Source organism: Sporobolomyces koalae, assembly GCF_050403365.1.
Source record: "Sporobolomyces koalae JCM15063 DNA, S_koalae_JCM15063T_v1_ctg46, whole genome shotgun sequence".
Classification (NCBI taxonomy): Eukaryota; Fungi; Basidiomycota; class Microbotryomycetes; order Sporidiobolales; family Sporidiobolaceae; genus Sporobolomyces; species Sporobolomyces koalae.
In genome coordinates, this window is record NW_027481725.1 from 98,734 (window position 1) to 113,979 (window position 15,246).

The window sequence follows — 15,246 nt, forward strand, 5'->3', positions numbered from 1 at the left end:
CGGTCGTTCTCGCGCTGTTTACTCCTGGTAAGCGGCTGAGGAGGTCGAGCTGTTGAAGCTGACTGTCGGAAGAGGTGGATCGCACGGGCCGAGAGCGTGGGTCGACGGACAAAGGCAGCGACCAAGAAATTGCAAATGGAAATCGCCGCGGCGTTTCAGGTGACGGTGTTGGCTTGTTTTGTGCAAGTTTCGCTCTCCAAGCTGTGTCAATGGCTGCGACTTCGGCGCTCGAAGCTCCGTGGGGCCGTCGTACGTCGCTCTTCTCTCGCTCGCCCCTTCTCTGGCTCTCTCGTTGTCTCCCCCGCTCTCGCATTCCTGCCGATCGTGTCACTCTTTCCGGATTCCCCACGTGCCCGTTTCCTTCCGTCTCGCCGTTCGCTCCGAGCGGGAACCGCACGAGGCTCTGGCAGGAAGCGAACTCCGCGGTTCGCTCATGCCGGCCTTCGCAATGCATGTCTTTCCGCAAACTGACTCCTTCTGCATGTGACCCTGCTTCGCCTGCCGCAGTTCTGATTGCCGGCGGGTAAGCGCTTCGCTCTCGATCACGCCCTCTCGTCCAAGTCGCTCACCCTACGTGTCACCCTCTAAATCCGCCCCTTTCGTGCCACCTTCGCTTGCTCACCTCCTCATCTGTTCGCCTCGCTGGCACGCTTCCAGTACGGATTTCGCAACTCTCGGCCGCAAAGACAAGTCAAACAAGAATTTCGTCAGCGAGGAAAAGTGAGTGACTATCGGCGTTTCTCCGGGTCCGGGCGCTGCAACGCTCACCACTCTTATTTCGTGCTCGGACAGACCGGAATTGTACGGCGCCAGCATCGTCAGGAACGTGGCCAATAGTGAGCGACTGATCGCTCGCGGGTACCTACCTCCCAGGGTTCAGTTGGATTTGACGCTCGATCCGCTTTTCTGTTGTACCAGTCAAGTTCAAGCGCGTGTTCACCTCTCACTCTGGCTGTCATGCTGTTGCCCTCACTCGTGAGCTCGCACAACCCTAAAATGGTCGGCATGGGCTGAATAGTCTCTGACCTTGCCTCGAACAGTTGACGATCAAGTCGGTCTCTTTACCGTAATCACCCATCCTACGGCGGGAGCGGTATCGCTGATGTGACCTCGCTCAATATCCAGGCATACCTGTTTGGTCGGAACGATCATCACCAGATCACGTATCCCCTCCCTGGCGAGTTTGCCGATCCTTACCTGACTCAGGAGGGACTCCCTTCGAGTACTCCTGCGGCATTGTTCCCGTTCCGACTGCGCGATCTTCCCGACGACAATGCGCCGACAGAGCTCAAGTCTCAGAAAATCGTCTCGGCTGCGGTCGGACGAGCTCACACGGTGCTCGTTACCGAGAGCGGCGAAGCGTGGACCTGCGGGTGGAGTGCGTTCGCAAACCCATGGCTTGACTCGTGAGAGGACGAGTGCTCACCTCTCGCTGCTTGTTACAGACAATTGTGGACAGTGCGGACACGAAGGCGTCGAACACGTCTCGTCGTTCACACGGGTCAACGGCGATCTCTTGTCGGAAAAGGTCGTTTCCGCCACGTGTGGCACCAGTCATACGCTCTTCCTCACCGAGACGGGCAAGGTGTACGCTGTCGGCACGGGTGAGAAAGGAGTTCTCGGAAATGGCCGGGTAAGGCTGACGCTTTTTTCTCTTCGCGAGAGAATGGGTTCAACGTTTCTAAGCCAGTCTTTAGGCTGACAGCTTGCCCTTGTGATCTTTTTACGCAGACTGGAGAACATATTGCGGCATCTCGAGTCTTGTTTGACGAACAAGCCGAACCCCTGTTGATCGAAGGCGCGCTCGAAGGTCGCAAAGTCGTACAGATCGCGAGTGGACAACAACACAACCTTGCACTCGACAGCGAAGGGTACGTTTACTCTTGGGGGTTCGGCGGTCTCGGACGTACCGGTCTCGGCGCACAGATGGATGTGCTCAAGCCGACTCAAATTCCTACGTTCGCGGGTGACAACGTTTTGACGAGATGTCGCCACATCGCGGCGGGAAGCACAAACAACTTGTTCATTGACAACCAAGGAATGGTGTTGCTGTGTGGAAAGTGGAAAACGTCAGGGGACGGATCTGCCGGTCAAGTACGGAAAAACTTCGCTTCGACAGTGATTTGACGTTCTTCTCAAGCTGATGATCCCCCGGGGTATCGACGATTTCGCAGCCTTGGATGACGCCTCGACCTGTACAAGACATCATGGGCTACCAATGGAAGATTATCTCATCTGGAGGCGTCACCTTGTTTGCGCACGCGCAGGATCCGAAAGAGGGCGATTTCACAGTCGCATGGGGACAGAACGCGCACTATGGAGAATTGGCACTCGGTCCTGGATCTGTGAGGATTCATTCCAAGAGCCGGTCTTCCGCAACTTGGAAAAAGGCTGACATCGGCTCGGAACGGACACAGTCCAAGTCGAGCACGAAACCTCAGCGGATCGACTATCTCGACGGCGTCGAGTTACTCGACATCGCTGCTGGTCAAAACACGACTTTCTTCATTGCCCGACCTCCCCCGACCGAAGCTGCCAAGGAAGAATCGAAAAAACTCGAATCAGTCCCGGCGCCTATCGACTCTTCAGTTGCGTCTGATGCGACCGAGCTTGCACCCGTTGCGACGGAATCTTCGGGTTCGACAGCGTTCAAACCCTCGATCGATCTCTCGGGCTTTGGGTTCGCGTTTGGTGCACCGTCACCCGCTGCAGGATCTCCCGCACCGGTCGATGCACCGGTCACGTCAGCGCAAGAGCGGAAAAAGAACGCAATTGTGATGAGCCGAACGGTGCAGGCTGCGTGGGAAGAACTGCCGCGGTATCCCTTACTCGATAACGTTCGTGACGAGTGCAACGTGTGTGGTCGGATCGAGAACGAGCCTATGGGAGACTCGCTCGAATGCGAAATGGTCTGTCCCTTTTTCGCTCTCTCCGCATGCAGAGTGACGGAGCGATGAAAGCTGATGACGGCATGATTTGGGACTTTTGACAGTGTGAAGGCGCTTATCATCTTGGATGTTTGAACCTGACTGGAATTCCGGATGGCGAATGGTTCTGCCCCCGATGTGAAGGCCCTTCGGATACAAGCAAGAAGCGCAGTCTCGACACGGATGACGATGACAGTATACATGTTGGCAAGAAGCGCAAGTAGAAAACCTTTTCCGAATCCATGGCCAGCTGAGCGTGCGCGAGGGGAACACCTGACTTTCTCGATATATACCCTTGAATCGTACATACATACATGTAATGCTGCTGTCCGCCGTGCTGTAATCGCTTTCGGGGCTCGCTTGAAGTATGACTTAGATTGTGAAAAAGCGAGAGGCGATGCGCGAAACATTTCGAGACATTAATTCACGACTCGCCACTACTCGACGACCGGACGTAGCGACCCGTGAACAATCACAACTCGGCCCACCTGGTTCTTGTCAAGATGCTTCGGTCCTTTGCGAATTCGTCCGCTGCCTCGATCCGACAAGGTCCTCGCCGGACTCTTTCAACTGTCGTTCCCCGCGTCACGCGTCCTTCCGCCCGCCCAGTCGCCACGGCATTGTGGTCCCAACGAGTCTCGCAACCTTTCTCGAGGAGCTTGACCGCTTCGAGCCGCGTGAGGGACGAGGCGAAACCGGAAGCGCCGAAACCTCTTCCTCCCGTCTACCAACTCAACGATGCCGATGTGTCGCGGTTGACGAGGCTCAGGAATGTAGGAATCAGTGCTCACATCGATTCGGGTAAGTCGCCTGCGCATTTCTCGATAGCCGTGTGGAGGTCAAGCTCTTTGCTGATTCACTCATTTCGCGGTCCAGGCAAGACCACTCTTACGGAACGCATTCTGTACTACACTGGACGAACGAACGCAATTCACGAAGTCAGGGGTCGAGATGGTGTTGGAGCCAAGATGGACTCGATGGAACTCGAGCGAGAAAAGGGAATCACTATTCAATCCGCTGCAACTTTTGCCGATTGGAATGTAAACGAATGCCCGGTCAAAGACCGCGAGGGCAAGTACGCAATCAACATTATCGATACTCCCGGTAAGTCTCACCTCGGGGTGTTTTTCGCCATTTTCTTGTGTGCTCGAGAGACCTTGCTAATCCCAGCTGTAATCTAGGTCACGTCGATTTCACCATCGAGGTTGAGCGTGCGCTTCGTGTCCTTGATGGCGCTGTGCTCGTGCTCTGTGCTGTCTCTGGCGTTCAAGTCAGTCCTCCTCAAGAAAACAGCTCTCCGCTTTTCAGGATTGCCAACTGACACAGGACCTTGATCAGTCGCAAACCATCACTGTCGACCGCCAGATGCGTCGTTACAACGTGCCTCGACTCTCCTTCATCAACAAGATGGACCGGTACGACTCGGCCCAAGCTACATTCACAATGACGGGCGGGACTGATCTTGAATCTGTGCTTGTAGCGCTGGTGCAAACCCTGAACGAGTCTTGAACCAACTTCGCACGAAACTTCGAATGAACGCGGCCATGGTTCAATTGCCGATGGGTGCCGAAGCCGACTTTGCTGGGTAAAGAATCCGATTCTCATCCGAGTCCGGTTTCATTCGGCTGATGGTACGTTGTGCCTTTAGTGTTATCGATCTGGTGCGATGGAAAGCAATCTACAACGAGGGAGAGAAGGGGTAGGCATTTCTCATGAGCGATCGCATAGCCAGAGGTCGACAGGCACTGACATCGTCAGCTTACTAGAATTACCATTCGCACTGGAGACGTCCCCAGCGAGTTTGTCGAGGCGGCTCAGGCCAAGCGTGCCGAACTCGTTGAATCTCTCGCCGAAGTCGACGACGAGATTGCCGAGGCATGGCTCGAGGAGCGGGAGATTGCTCCGGAAGAGCTGACTGTGAATCTCCTCTACATTCCTCTCTGGCTGATCGAGGGCCGAAACTGACATGTCGAGTGATTCCAGGCTGCCATCCGCCGTGCGACGACCTCGCTCAAATTCACCCCGGTCTTCATGGGATCGGCCCTTGCGAACAAATCGGTTCAAGCCGTTCTCGACGGTGTCTGTCTCTACCTCCCGACTCCGGACGAGTCTCTCGCGCTCGCGACCAACATTGAGAAGCCGAACGATCCTCCTCAAACTCTCTCGCCGACTTCATCGGCACCGCTCGTCTCCCTCGCGTTCAAGCTCGAAGAAGGACGCTACGGACAACTCACGTACATCCGAGTCTACCAAGGTACGCTCAAGAAGGGAGGAACGATCACGAATGTCCGCACCGGAAAGAAGGTCAAGGTTCCTCGCCTGGTCAGGATGCACTCGGACGAGATGGAGGATGTCGACAGTATCGGAGCTGGTGAGATCTGCGCCATGTTTGGTGTCGAGTGTTCGTCTGGAGACACGTTCTCCGACGCGCCAGGAGGTGGAGGATACACCATGGCAAGTCCTGAAGCCTATCACAAACTCGAGAGAGACGGTTCCCCTGACTGACCTGTCACGTTGGGTCTCTGTTGAACAGACCTCCATGTTTGTGCCCGAACCCGTCATCTCGCTCGCGATCCGACCCAAGGGTCAGGAGACTCCCAATTTCTCGCGCGCGTTGAACCGTTTCCAGAAGGAGGACCCAACATTCCGAGTGCACGTCGACTCTGAATCGCAAGAGGTGAGGTTCAGCTCATTGCGATGATTCCAGGGAGAAGAAAGGAGTCTGACCTCGAATCCTTAGACCATTATTTCCGGTATGGGAGAGCTTCACCTTGACATTTACGTCGAGCGTATGAAGCGTGAGTACAACGTCGAATGCGTCACCGGCAAACCTCGCGTCGCGTTCCGGGAAACGATCACGGAGCCCGTCTCGTTCGCCTACACGCACAAGAAGCAGTCGGGAGGTGCCGGTCAGTACGGTAAAGTTGTTGGTCGCATCGAGCCGATGGAGATGGACGAGACTACGGGCAAGGACACTGCTTTCGAATCGAGTGTCATTGGTGGCAACATTCCCGCTGCATACATCCCGGCAGTCCAAAAGGTTAGTCTCTTTATGACCTCATTGACCATTGGCACTCAACGCTTTGGAGGGCTAATCTGACATATGGGAAATCGACAGGGTTTCAACGATGCTCTCGAGCGAGGTATTCTCACTGGCCACCCGATCTCGGGTTGCAAGTTCATCCTCGAGGACGGTGCTGCTCACCAAGTCGATTCCTCCGAACTCGCATTCCGACTCGCGGCGCAAGGCGCGTTCAAGGAAGCGTTCCCCAAGGGTCGACCTGTCGTCCTCGAGCCCGTCATGAAGGTCGATATCGTTGCTCCGATCGAGTTCCAAGGTAATCCTCACGCCCTTCGATCTCGGAACTCTGCGCACCCATTGACGGTTTCATCGGTCTGGCACAGGTGCTGTCATTGGAGGTATCAACCAGCGCAAGGGTACGATCGTCGACACCGAGATTCGCGAGGAAGAGTTCTCGCTCGTTTGCGAGGTTTCTCTCAACGAGATGTTCGGATGTAAGCTCTCCGTGATCTTGTCTCCCTGGACTTCCAGTTCCTGACAATCTTCTGATTTGGATTTCTAGACGCATCTCAAATCCGTGGTATGACCCAGGGCAAGGGAGAGTTCACGATGGAGTACCTTCGACACTCGGCCGTCCTGCCCAACATCCAACGCGAGATGATCGAGGCCCACAACAAGTTTTCGGGCGCCGCTTCAGCCAAGAAGTAATCGTTAAACCCTCTTGATCGGGCTCGTTCTCATTCTGTTTTCTTTTTGTCGTGTTTCGTCCTTGCGCACTCTGATCCGGGTTCCTCGGATTCGGCCTTCTTCTGAGCGATTTCTGAGTAGTTTATTGTATCAACAGCATCTCCCCTTCATGGATAGTCTACCCGTCTTTGCAAACTCCCAAAAGGAACGTTTAGTTTCTCCTTCCTCTCTATCTCCCATCACCACTCTCTCTTCGTTTCAATCCCAAGCTTCTTCGATAGATGACTAGATGAAAAGTTCAACGCATATCACGATTCTCGACTGGTCTACTCGTCGATAGAAGTCGGTGACAACAATTTGTCCAATGTCGAACTTCGTCTTCGATCCGTTTCCAATCCCTCGTTTCCTGTTCCTCTTGAACCTTCCCCATGTCCAGAAGAAGTTTTCAAATCCGTTCGAGGTGTACTCGAAGGGATCGTAGGAGGTGGGATTGGGAGTGAGAACCGGTGTGAGAGGTTTGTCAGTTGTAGGGCACTGGATGTCGGTTTCTCTACCTCCTCCTCTTGTCGCTGTTGAGAGACTGTGCTTTCTTCTCGAGATACTTGTGCGGGTGAAGGATGAGGCCAGGGATAGGGAACAGGATAAGGGTGGCCACCGGCGAACCCGAACGGAGACGAAGGATTCGAGTTTGGGTGCGCAAACATGGTCGGATACCTCCATAGATCGGGATGATAATGAGGACCGTGAGCAGGGGTACCAAAAGAGGGTTGGGTTGTCGAATGAGCAGGTGGTGGCGCAAAAAGGCTCGAAAGAAAGCCTTCGAGTGAACCCACTCTTGCCTCGAGGGTTCCAACCAGTGATCGAAGTCGCTCAAGCTCTTCTATCAAGGGTTCAATCGAAGTTGATCCACTTGGAGCTGACAGTGGAGGAGAGTCGGCGAGCGGAAGGGGAAGAGGCAGTGCTCGATTCAGCTCGGATCCTGGCGGTGTTGGCAGCGTGGTCCGATCAACATCGATTGGGACCGCAGTATATCTCTTACTCGGTCTCTTGGTTCTGTGAGAGATCGATGGACAAGGGTCAGGGCATGTAGCGTTGTGAGCGAATCGAGAAAGCACTCAAACGGTTTCTGTATGTGCATGGCCACCTGACAAAGGTGGGCTTTGCCTCTTTTCCGACAATTGTTGCAGGGTGATGACTTGTCACTGTATGAACAGTCACAATTCTCAACATCAGCCTCAAATCTTGTTAGCATAGCCGGCGCATCTTGCCCTCCAGCTCAAAACGTTGATGTTCGAGTTGTAAAAGTCGATTTCTCTTACCATCTCGTCTTCTGTCAACAGCGATTGCACGGGAACCGATTGGTCAATTCGCAAAAAATGACTGCAAGTTTGTCGTAAGATTACCTTACCCTGCGACTACATTCGGTACAACTCAAGCTCGCACGTTGCGAGATCTTGACCATGGGACAACCTGCAGTCGTAGACAACTGGGTTTCTGTCGATACGGGTGAGCAAGGTGTTGAAGATACCGATTCCATTGTCGTCGAACTAGGTGAATGGGTGAAACAAGCAAGGGTCCGATCGTTGGACCAGGCGTCGCGGGTTGTCCGGCAAAGTTCGAGATAAGCTCTTCGAAGCTTATCAGCTCGTGTAGAGTAGGAAAGGAAAGCGATCCAACGTGAGCGAGGGGAGAGAGAGCGGCTGTAACGAGATCGTGACACTTGCACGCGGATACCGATAGCGATAAGCCAAGGTGAGACACGGCTCACTTTTCTCCTCGCCCGAAAAATCGGCGAAAGGCACCGGAAACAAGCGACACAGGCGCAAATCATTCGTCAACTAGAGCGCTCGCGAGGTAAGAGTTAGATACGAACCATATTTCGCAGAGAAAACGATACCATATCTTGCATTTGCGAGGTGTACAATAAACAGGTGCAGAGGTGGAGTGGGTATAGTCAAATGTTGGTAAAGTTTGAAGGAAAAAGAAAGAGAGAGAGATTGCGAAAGGAATGCTTTGCTTTGCGAGGAGAGAAAGGGAAACACGACAACGATAACGACGAAACGGCGGTAAAAATAACTCCGAAACAGATCCCCAATGACACGCAGACTAAGAGCCTCACTGCTCAAGAGGTGTCCCCGATCCCCTCAACGACATGTACCTCTCCCATTTCCTCGCCTTCCTCTCTCCTTTCGTTCTCCACAATTCGATCGCTTCCATCGTCCTAGGATGTTCCGACATGAACTTGTCCCCGAGAGCAGATGCCGACAGCTTCTCGCCATCGTGCTGTGCATCACCCGAAGTCTTCAACGCATCGAGCGCGAGTTGGAGCGCTTCGAGCAACCCTCCAAACGGATGCCAGAACGTCGCTTCTCGTACGCGGAGTGCCTCTTCGAACGTTTCCCCGAGGTCGAGAGTCGATTCTGAACGGTGCGCAGGAGTCGCGAGGAGCGTTGCCAAATCGGTAGGGTGTAATCTCTGTTGATCCTGTTCCGGTCGACGCAGGTTGTGTAACCTCGTAGGCATTCTCGCAATCGCGCTCGATCGAGTCACGTGGGAGAACGCGGATTCGAAATGGGCTGGAGATGGGACAGGCGAGGTATCGTCGTGGGGACGACAGAGGATGTTTTCCGAGATCCAGAACGCACGCTCGAGCTGGAGGTCGCGAGCAAAGTAGATTGCGAGGATGTTCCAGTTTGAAGCATCGAACGAGAACCCTTGGCGAGCGAGTGCACGCCAGATCTGGCCGAACAGATGATGCCGACCTGCTTGGTAGAGGGATTCGAGCAAGATCGAGAGGGGGACGCAGAGGATTGAAGAACGGGCAGCATCGACCCGCAAGTCGAGGTTTGAAGTCGTCAAGATATGAGCCGTGAGGTCGGTCGAGATCGAATGCGCCGTTTTCGGATCACGAGCAACGATGAATCGTCCCGCGACGGATTCGTACGCTCGGTCCCAAATTGCCTTGATGTTGTCCGCGGCAATGTCAATATTGTCCGTACGTCGGAACGCGTCCATGAGCATCGTGTAGAGCTCGATCGGAACTGCGTCACGATTTCTCGAGTGAACCTCTTCAAGCAGTTCGAGGGCTGCGGCGGTGAGACCTTGCTTCGCAGCCGACTGAAAAATGGGGGCAAAGATCGTCGCTGCTTCTTGACCGAGAGCCAACTTGCGATCTCGTCGCGGAGGTTGCGCTCTTCTCCATCGAGTCAACCCAACTCCTGAACCTTCCTCCTCCTGGAGCAACTGTCTCGCTTCAGCGATCATCTGCTTGACCTTCATTGGAGTGCTGCGTTCCCCAAGTCGAGAACCGACAACGATCGCGAGCGTGATCGAGGAAGGCTCGATGCCGCGTCGACGCATCTCGGCTAGACACGCCTTTGCTTTCATCTTCTCGTCACGTTTGAGGTACCCGGCGATGAGAGTTGAGAAGATGAACGCATCGGGTCGAACTGGTGTCATTGAAGTCGGGAGAGCGGTCGAGCCCGTCGAAGGAGGACGATCCATCATGAGGTACAGCTCTTCGGCAATATCCATCAACCCTGCAGTCGTGAGACTTTGTAGGACGAGGGTGTAGGTCATCATGTTGGGTCGGAACCCTCGCTGGAGAAGCTGACGGAACAACGCGATGACCGAGCTGGCAGGAGTCGCAGTCAGGACACAGGCTTTGAGGACGACGTTTGTCGTGGCCGTATCGGGTCGCATCTCGACCGAAGGGTGCTGTTCAAGGTACCGGTAAATCTCGAACGTTTGACGCCATTGAGCGGTATCAACCATGCCGGCCATGAGGGTCGTCCAGGTTTGTCGGTTCGGCTTGAACTGGTTCCGTTGCATCGCTCGAATGACCCGAACTGCCGCGCTAGGATCCTTGACTGTCGTTCTTGCGAGCACGAGCGCGTTCCAACTCCCAACGTCCGGTCTCGTGTCTTCGAAATCGCCCTGCGCCAGTTGGTGAAACAGTGAATCGACTCGATCGACGTCTCCCCGCCTCGCGAATCCAAACAGGATCGAGTTGACCGCAGCGGTAGGAGCTCGCAATCCTGACAAGACGAGTTCTCTCAGAGTCTTGACGGCACCTTCGACATGGTTGATACGGGTCTGGGAGAGGATGACCTGACTCCACAACTTTGCCTGGTCCTCCTTTGTAGCAAGTTCCCATTCTCGAGTACCACGAAAGTGTTCAAACATTTCTCGAACCGAATTTGTTTCAGCCCGGGCGGATTTCGACCGGATTTGTCGAGCGAGTGATTCGGTCGGAGTGACGACGACGGATTCAGACGTTGCGAGGTTGAAAATCTTTTTCTGCACGCGTTCGAGAATCGACGTGCGACCTTGATTCGATGCGAGTTTCGACAAGACTTGGTACGCCTTGAGGACGAGCGAGGGTTCGAGGGGCGCTTCAAGTTGAACTTTTTTCGCGAGACTGTCGAGTTCGGCCGTGAGTGCGTTGGCATCCTCGTACAATCGTTCCATGATCAACCCATCGACGAGTGCCGTCAAACTTTCGAGTCGATTCGCTTCAGCAGCCGGACCGTCGAGTTGTTCGTTTGCGATTCCATCCCAAATGATTCTCGCTTCTCCCGCCGATCCAGATCTTGCGAGGTGTCTGACCAAATGCAACCGTGTCGCCGTTTCGTCCGCATGTCCAACGACCCACTCTGATGGAGTCGGGTTCAATCGAGCGAGTAAGATCCCGTACTGTCGTTTGAGGATGTCGTTGTAAGCTTGTTCTTGCCGTCGTCGAGATTCTGGATGGATCGTCGTCTCGAACAAAGGTTCGAGGTCGTACTCGAGAACCAAGTTGAGCGCAAGTTCTCCTGCGTCTGAATTAGAAGACGTGCGAGTCCATCCTTCGAACAAGTTTGACAGTGCAGTCCTCATCGCTTGAATTCGTTTCTTGCGTTCCTTGTCCTGATCCTCATTTCTCCCAGGATGTTGCCAACGTGTTTCTCGAAACACGTCTTGAATCGATTGTTCGAATCGTGAGAGAGACTGGGTTTGACGATCCGGAATCGAATCAATCTTGCCGGTCAACGCGGATGCTTCGATCGACAACCCCGCGATACTCAATCGACCTCGTTCCGCATTCTCAGCGTCGCGTGCAATCTTGTTCAAGAACCGTTCGATCAAAGATCCCGCTTTCAGGCGCAGTGCTTCTTGCGTAGCTCGATCACTGTTTGTTCGTTCGGTACCCATGAGTGGACCTACTGGTGCCGAATCGAGCGAGTCAGACCATTTGACGATTCTCGAAAACAATCGAATCGAGTCGATTTTGTTATAGTGATCGAGGGAATTCCAGTTGACATCGAGGTCGAGATCTTGAGCCAATTTGTCGAGGAGGGATTCGGGAGAATGACGTTTCGACAGTTTTGAACGGTGGCGAACTTTGCGTGGGGACGCGCGAGTGGTAGCAGATGTCGACGAGACGCGAGACGAAGGCAGTGTGGTATCGAGCAGGTGGAGAAACGAGCGAAAGGGGGTCACATGAGGGACAGAGGAAGAAGTGGTTGCAGCTGGAGAAAGTTCAGAATCAAAAACAGGTGAGCTGAGAGTAGTTGACGATGAATGGTATGTACTCACTTGATGACGACGGAATCTCAATCTCACGCGACTTTCCCTTGATATCGAGAGGGGGAAGGGTTTCGATCATGGCCGAAGCGGTACTTTTCGCACGACAGTGCATACAGCTCTCTCGAACTCTGCCACACACGCAAGTTCCCACCAAAACCGCAGACCTCCAACTTGTACCATGCTGCAAACTCGGTTGACTCGAGAACAACAAGACCGATCTCGAATTCGAAGTGCGCGTCGTCGTCGTGGGGGTCGGGGACGAGAAAGATTTGGGCACTTCAAAGTACGAGATTGAATCGTCCGTCGATGCTGATGCAGGAAAACGAGTCGGTCCAATGAGTGGAAGGGGTTCTGTCGAGGTGGCCACGCGTGGGGGTAACGATCTCGAAAAGAAGCCGAAACCAGGGTACAGAAAATCGAGGACTGGTAGCGCAGGAGGTCCAGACGCTGTTGCGAGGGAAGGTGTCGCAGACTGAGCGGACGAAGTGGTGAACGACTGTGAATGCGGCGGATGCAAGGATACCGAGGACGTCGATGGAGAGGCTGAAGAGCAAGCGGCGTGAGCAGCGGACGACGAGCGATGTGGCGGACACGAGTGGGACGGGCGGGGCGTAGATCGAGGCGTGCACGTGCAGCAGCTCGAGATTGCTCTCGCGGGCGGCGGTCGAGGCATTCGAGCGAGACACGCGAGAGAGATTGATGTCACTCCGGAAGCGAGATGCCTACTGAATCTCAAAGCGAGTCAGCCCAGTCACTTGCGCGAACGCGGGATGGGTTACGTACAGATCAGCGGGAGGGACGGTGAATGAGCCAGCTTGCAGCGATGACCGATGTGCCCTCGAGATCAGACAAGTCGAACAGACGATCTGCAGGTCGAAACAATCGTCTCGCGTCAGTGAGCGTTCGAGCGTGAGAATCGGATCAGAGTCGAGCAGCTCACAGCAAGACACTGCCCGAGATCGAGCACACCTCAACTCGCGCCGTGCAAGGGGACGTGCGAGCGAGTTGGACCGGGAAACGAGATGCGGAACAACTCACAAAAAGTTTCAGCGACCGCGGGAACCATCTCGCCATCTCACTCTCCCATTCGTCGTTCAGAATGGACAAGCCGTGGGTCCGTCAAGATACAGTCCTGATCCCGACCGCTGCATTCGCGTTCGGATTCACGTCAGGTCTCGTGTCGGCGTCGAAACTCGCTTCGAAGCAGTTCCTCGCCGAGAATGCACACCGCTTGCCGACGACCGTTCAAGGGTGAGCCCGACGTCTTATTCTGTCCATCAGCGTGATCTGCGGACCTGAACCGCGTGTCTCGCTCAGGTGGTACTTTTACCAAAAGACAAAGAACTATCGCGTCCTGTTTGCCGCGATGAAAGGCGGACTCGTCACCGGTGGCAGGCTCGGAGCATGGACTGGCCTGTTTGTCGTCGCCCAAGACGCGGTCGAGCGCGTGCTCAAGACTGGGTTGATGCACAGCGGCACCGGGGACGATTCGTCCAAGGTCAAGACGTTCGCTGGAGGTGCAGCTGGAACAGGACTCGCAGCCATCGCGGGAACATTCTGTGAGTCTGACTGACAGAGAATCGTTCCGAACGTAAACCCAAGCTCACACTTTCCGGCTACAGACCGCTTGTCGAGGCACACTCGGGGGAAACGGTTGATGCTCGGACTCGGCATGGGAGTACTCGCAGGTGGCACAGTCGACTTGAGGGACTGGATCAAGGAACGATTCGAGCACGACGAAGCAACGCCAGACACGGCAAGATGAGCATGTAGGCAGATGACCATGTAGGCCGAGTACCACTCATCGCCTAGGACCCCCCTTCGAAGCCGACTCCTTTTGAATCGTCCATCGGAAGCACATGCAGCGCTACGCGCTACGACACTCTATCCAATGGCTGCATCAAAATTCATCAAACCGGAAACCAGGCAGCAATTCGTTTCGCGCTGCAGCCGTGGCCTACCGCGGCCGCAACGACGCGCGTGCATCAAGCGACACGACTCCAAGGCGATTTGAATACTACTCGTCGAGACTCGAGTCCGATTCCGGGGAACAACCGCCAATCACAATCCTGCCGTACTCGCGTTCACGTCAGCGCCAGTGACCTTTGCAGACCACGATTTCGCTGCTATACTGAGCCCTATCGATTCGCGGCAGCATCTGTAAACAGTAACTGTTCGAGACGCCTTCGTTGTTGGAACAAATTATTCTATTTTGACAATAATTGACTTTTCCCTGAAATCTGTCTGTACCGAAATCGTTCATGTTCGCTTTGCGCTATCCCTAGAACGGTCAGGTATGCTTAAATGTTTCTGTCCATCAAGGAGAAAAAATAGCTCGAGAGATCCATGGCAAACATCGGCAAACGCACGCACGAATGAGACGACTCGATTACCCCGCGTTTCCAACAAGTTGAGAGATTTGAGTTGTCGTCTGTCCCACTCGACTCGGTTCGCCTCACGCTCTTCTTTGCCTGTTTCCGCTTCTGATAGACCTACCTCAGGCTACATCTTCCGTGAGTGAACTCTCCAAAGACGTGTTCAGCGCGGTAGAACGCCTCGAGGACTGAACGTGGGGTCCGAAATCGAGTTATCCTCAGGTACCCCAACGACCTAGACTCGCCTGTGCTTCCCTTCCCTGAACCTCTCTAGACCCTTCACGTGAGCCTGCCGATTCCCTCTATACCGAATTCGAGCCTGCCCCCTCTCGCTTCGGTCGTTGGGCTACGCGTCGGTGCACGACTCGACAACTCGAATCTTTCCCGCACCACATCTCGTCCCACCGGATGTTGGAGTGCCACGTCAGAAAACCATCTCGCTCTCTCGCTGACTTTCCCTTCCTTCCTTTCGTTCCTCGTCTTGAAAAACGCAGACCTCTTCCGCTCTCTCTAGAAAGAGAAGAAAAAAGAACAAAATGGCGATCGCTGCTGAACCTGTCGTCCCTGGACAAAAACGTACCATCAACTGGTCCAACATTGCTTTGGGAGGAATCATGAACATGTTTGAGGTATGTCTCATTTTGTTTTCTGCGTGCGTGTGCGCTAG

General features: G+C 54.3%; 4 protein-coding genes across 4 annotated transcripts; 3 read left to right on the forward strand and 1 right to left on the reverse strand.

The window, feature by feature from the left end:
• Window positions 1-209: 209 nt before the first annotated feature.
• JCM15063_002979 (uncharacterized protein) lies at window positions 210-3,151 on the forward strand (the record flags this gene model as incomplete). The annotated part of the gene is made up of 12 exons (XM_076680840.1): window positions 210-249; window positions 508-523; window positions 658-720; window positions 793-836; window positions 919-975; window positions 1,041-1,051; window positions 1,126-1,378; window positions 1,446-1,633; window positions 1,732-2,094; window positions 2,175-2,345; window positions 2,418-2,909; window positions 2,993-3,151. 12 exons carry the CDS (start codon window positions 210-212, stop codon window positions 3,149-3,151), a joined length of 1,857 nt encoding a protein of 618 aa, XP_076532064.1.
• A 279-nt stretch (window positions 3,152-3,430) lies between these two features.
• MEF1 (Mef1p) lies at window positions 3,431-6,657 on the forward strand (the record flags this gene model as incomplete). Its single annotated transcript, XM_076680841.1, has 13 exons — window positions 3,431-3,728; window positions 3,804-4,031; window positions 4,109-4,197; window positions 4,266-4,342; window positions 4,408-4,512; window positions 4,576-4,626; window positions 4,694-4,844; window positions 4,911-5,381; window positions 5,461-5,604; window positions 5,668-5,967; window positions 6,046-6,265; window positions 6,333-6,443; window positions 6,512-6,657. 13 exons carry the CDS (start codon window positions 3,431-3,433, stop codon window positions 6,655-6,657), a joined length of 2,391 nt encoding a protein of 796 aa, XP_076532065.1.
• A 2,094-nt stretch (window positions 6,658-8,751) lies between these two features.
• On the reverse strand, window positions 8,752-12,877 carry JCM15063_002981 (uncharacterized protein; the record flags this gene model as incomplete). The annotated part of the gene is made up of 2 exons (XM_076680842.1): window positions 8,752-12,146; window positions 12,214-12,877. The coding sequence occupies 2 exons, from the start codon at window positions 12,875-12,877 to the stop codon at window positions 8,752-8,754; spliced, it is 4,059 nt and encodes a 1,352-aa protein (XP_076532066.1).
• A 426-nt stretch (window positions 12,878-13,303) lies between these two features.
• JCM15063_002982 (uncharacterized protein) lies at window positions 13,304-13,969 on the forward strand (the record flags this gene model as incomplete). The annotated part of the gene is made up of 3 exons (XM_076680843.1): window positions 13,304-13,455; window positions 13,522-13,763; window positions 13,827-13,969. 3 exons carry the CDS (start codon window positions 13,304-13,306, stop codon window positions 13,967-13,969), a joined length of 537 nt encoding a protein of 178 aa, XP_076532067.1.
• Between the last annotated feature and the right edge of the window lie 1,277 nt (window positions 13,970-15,246).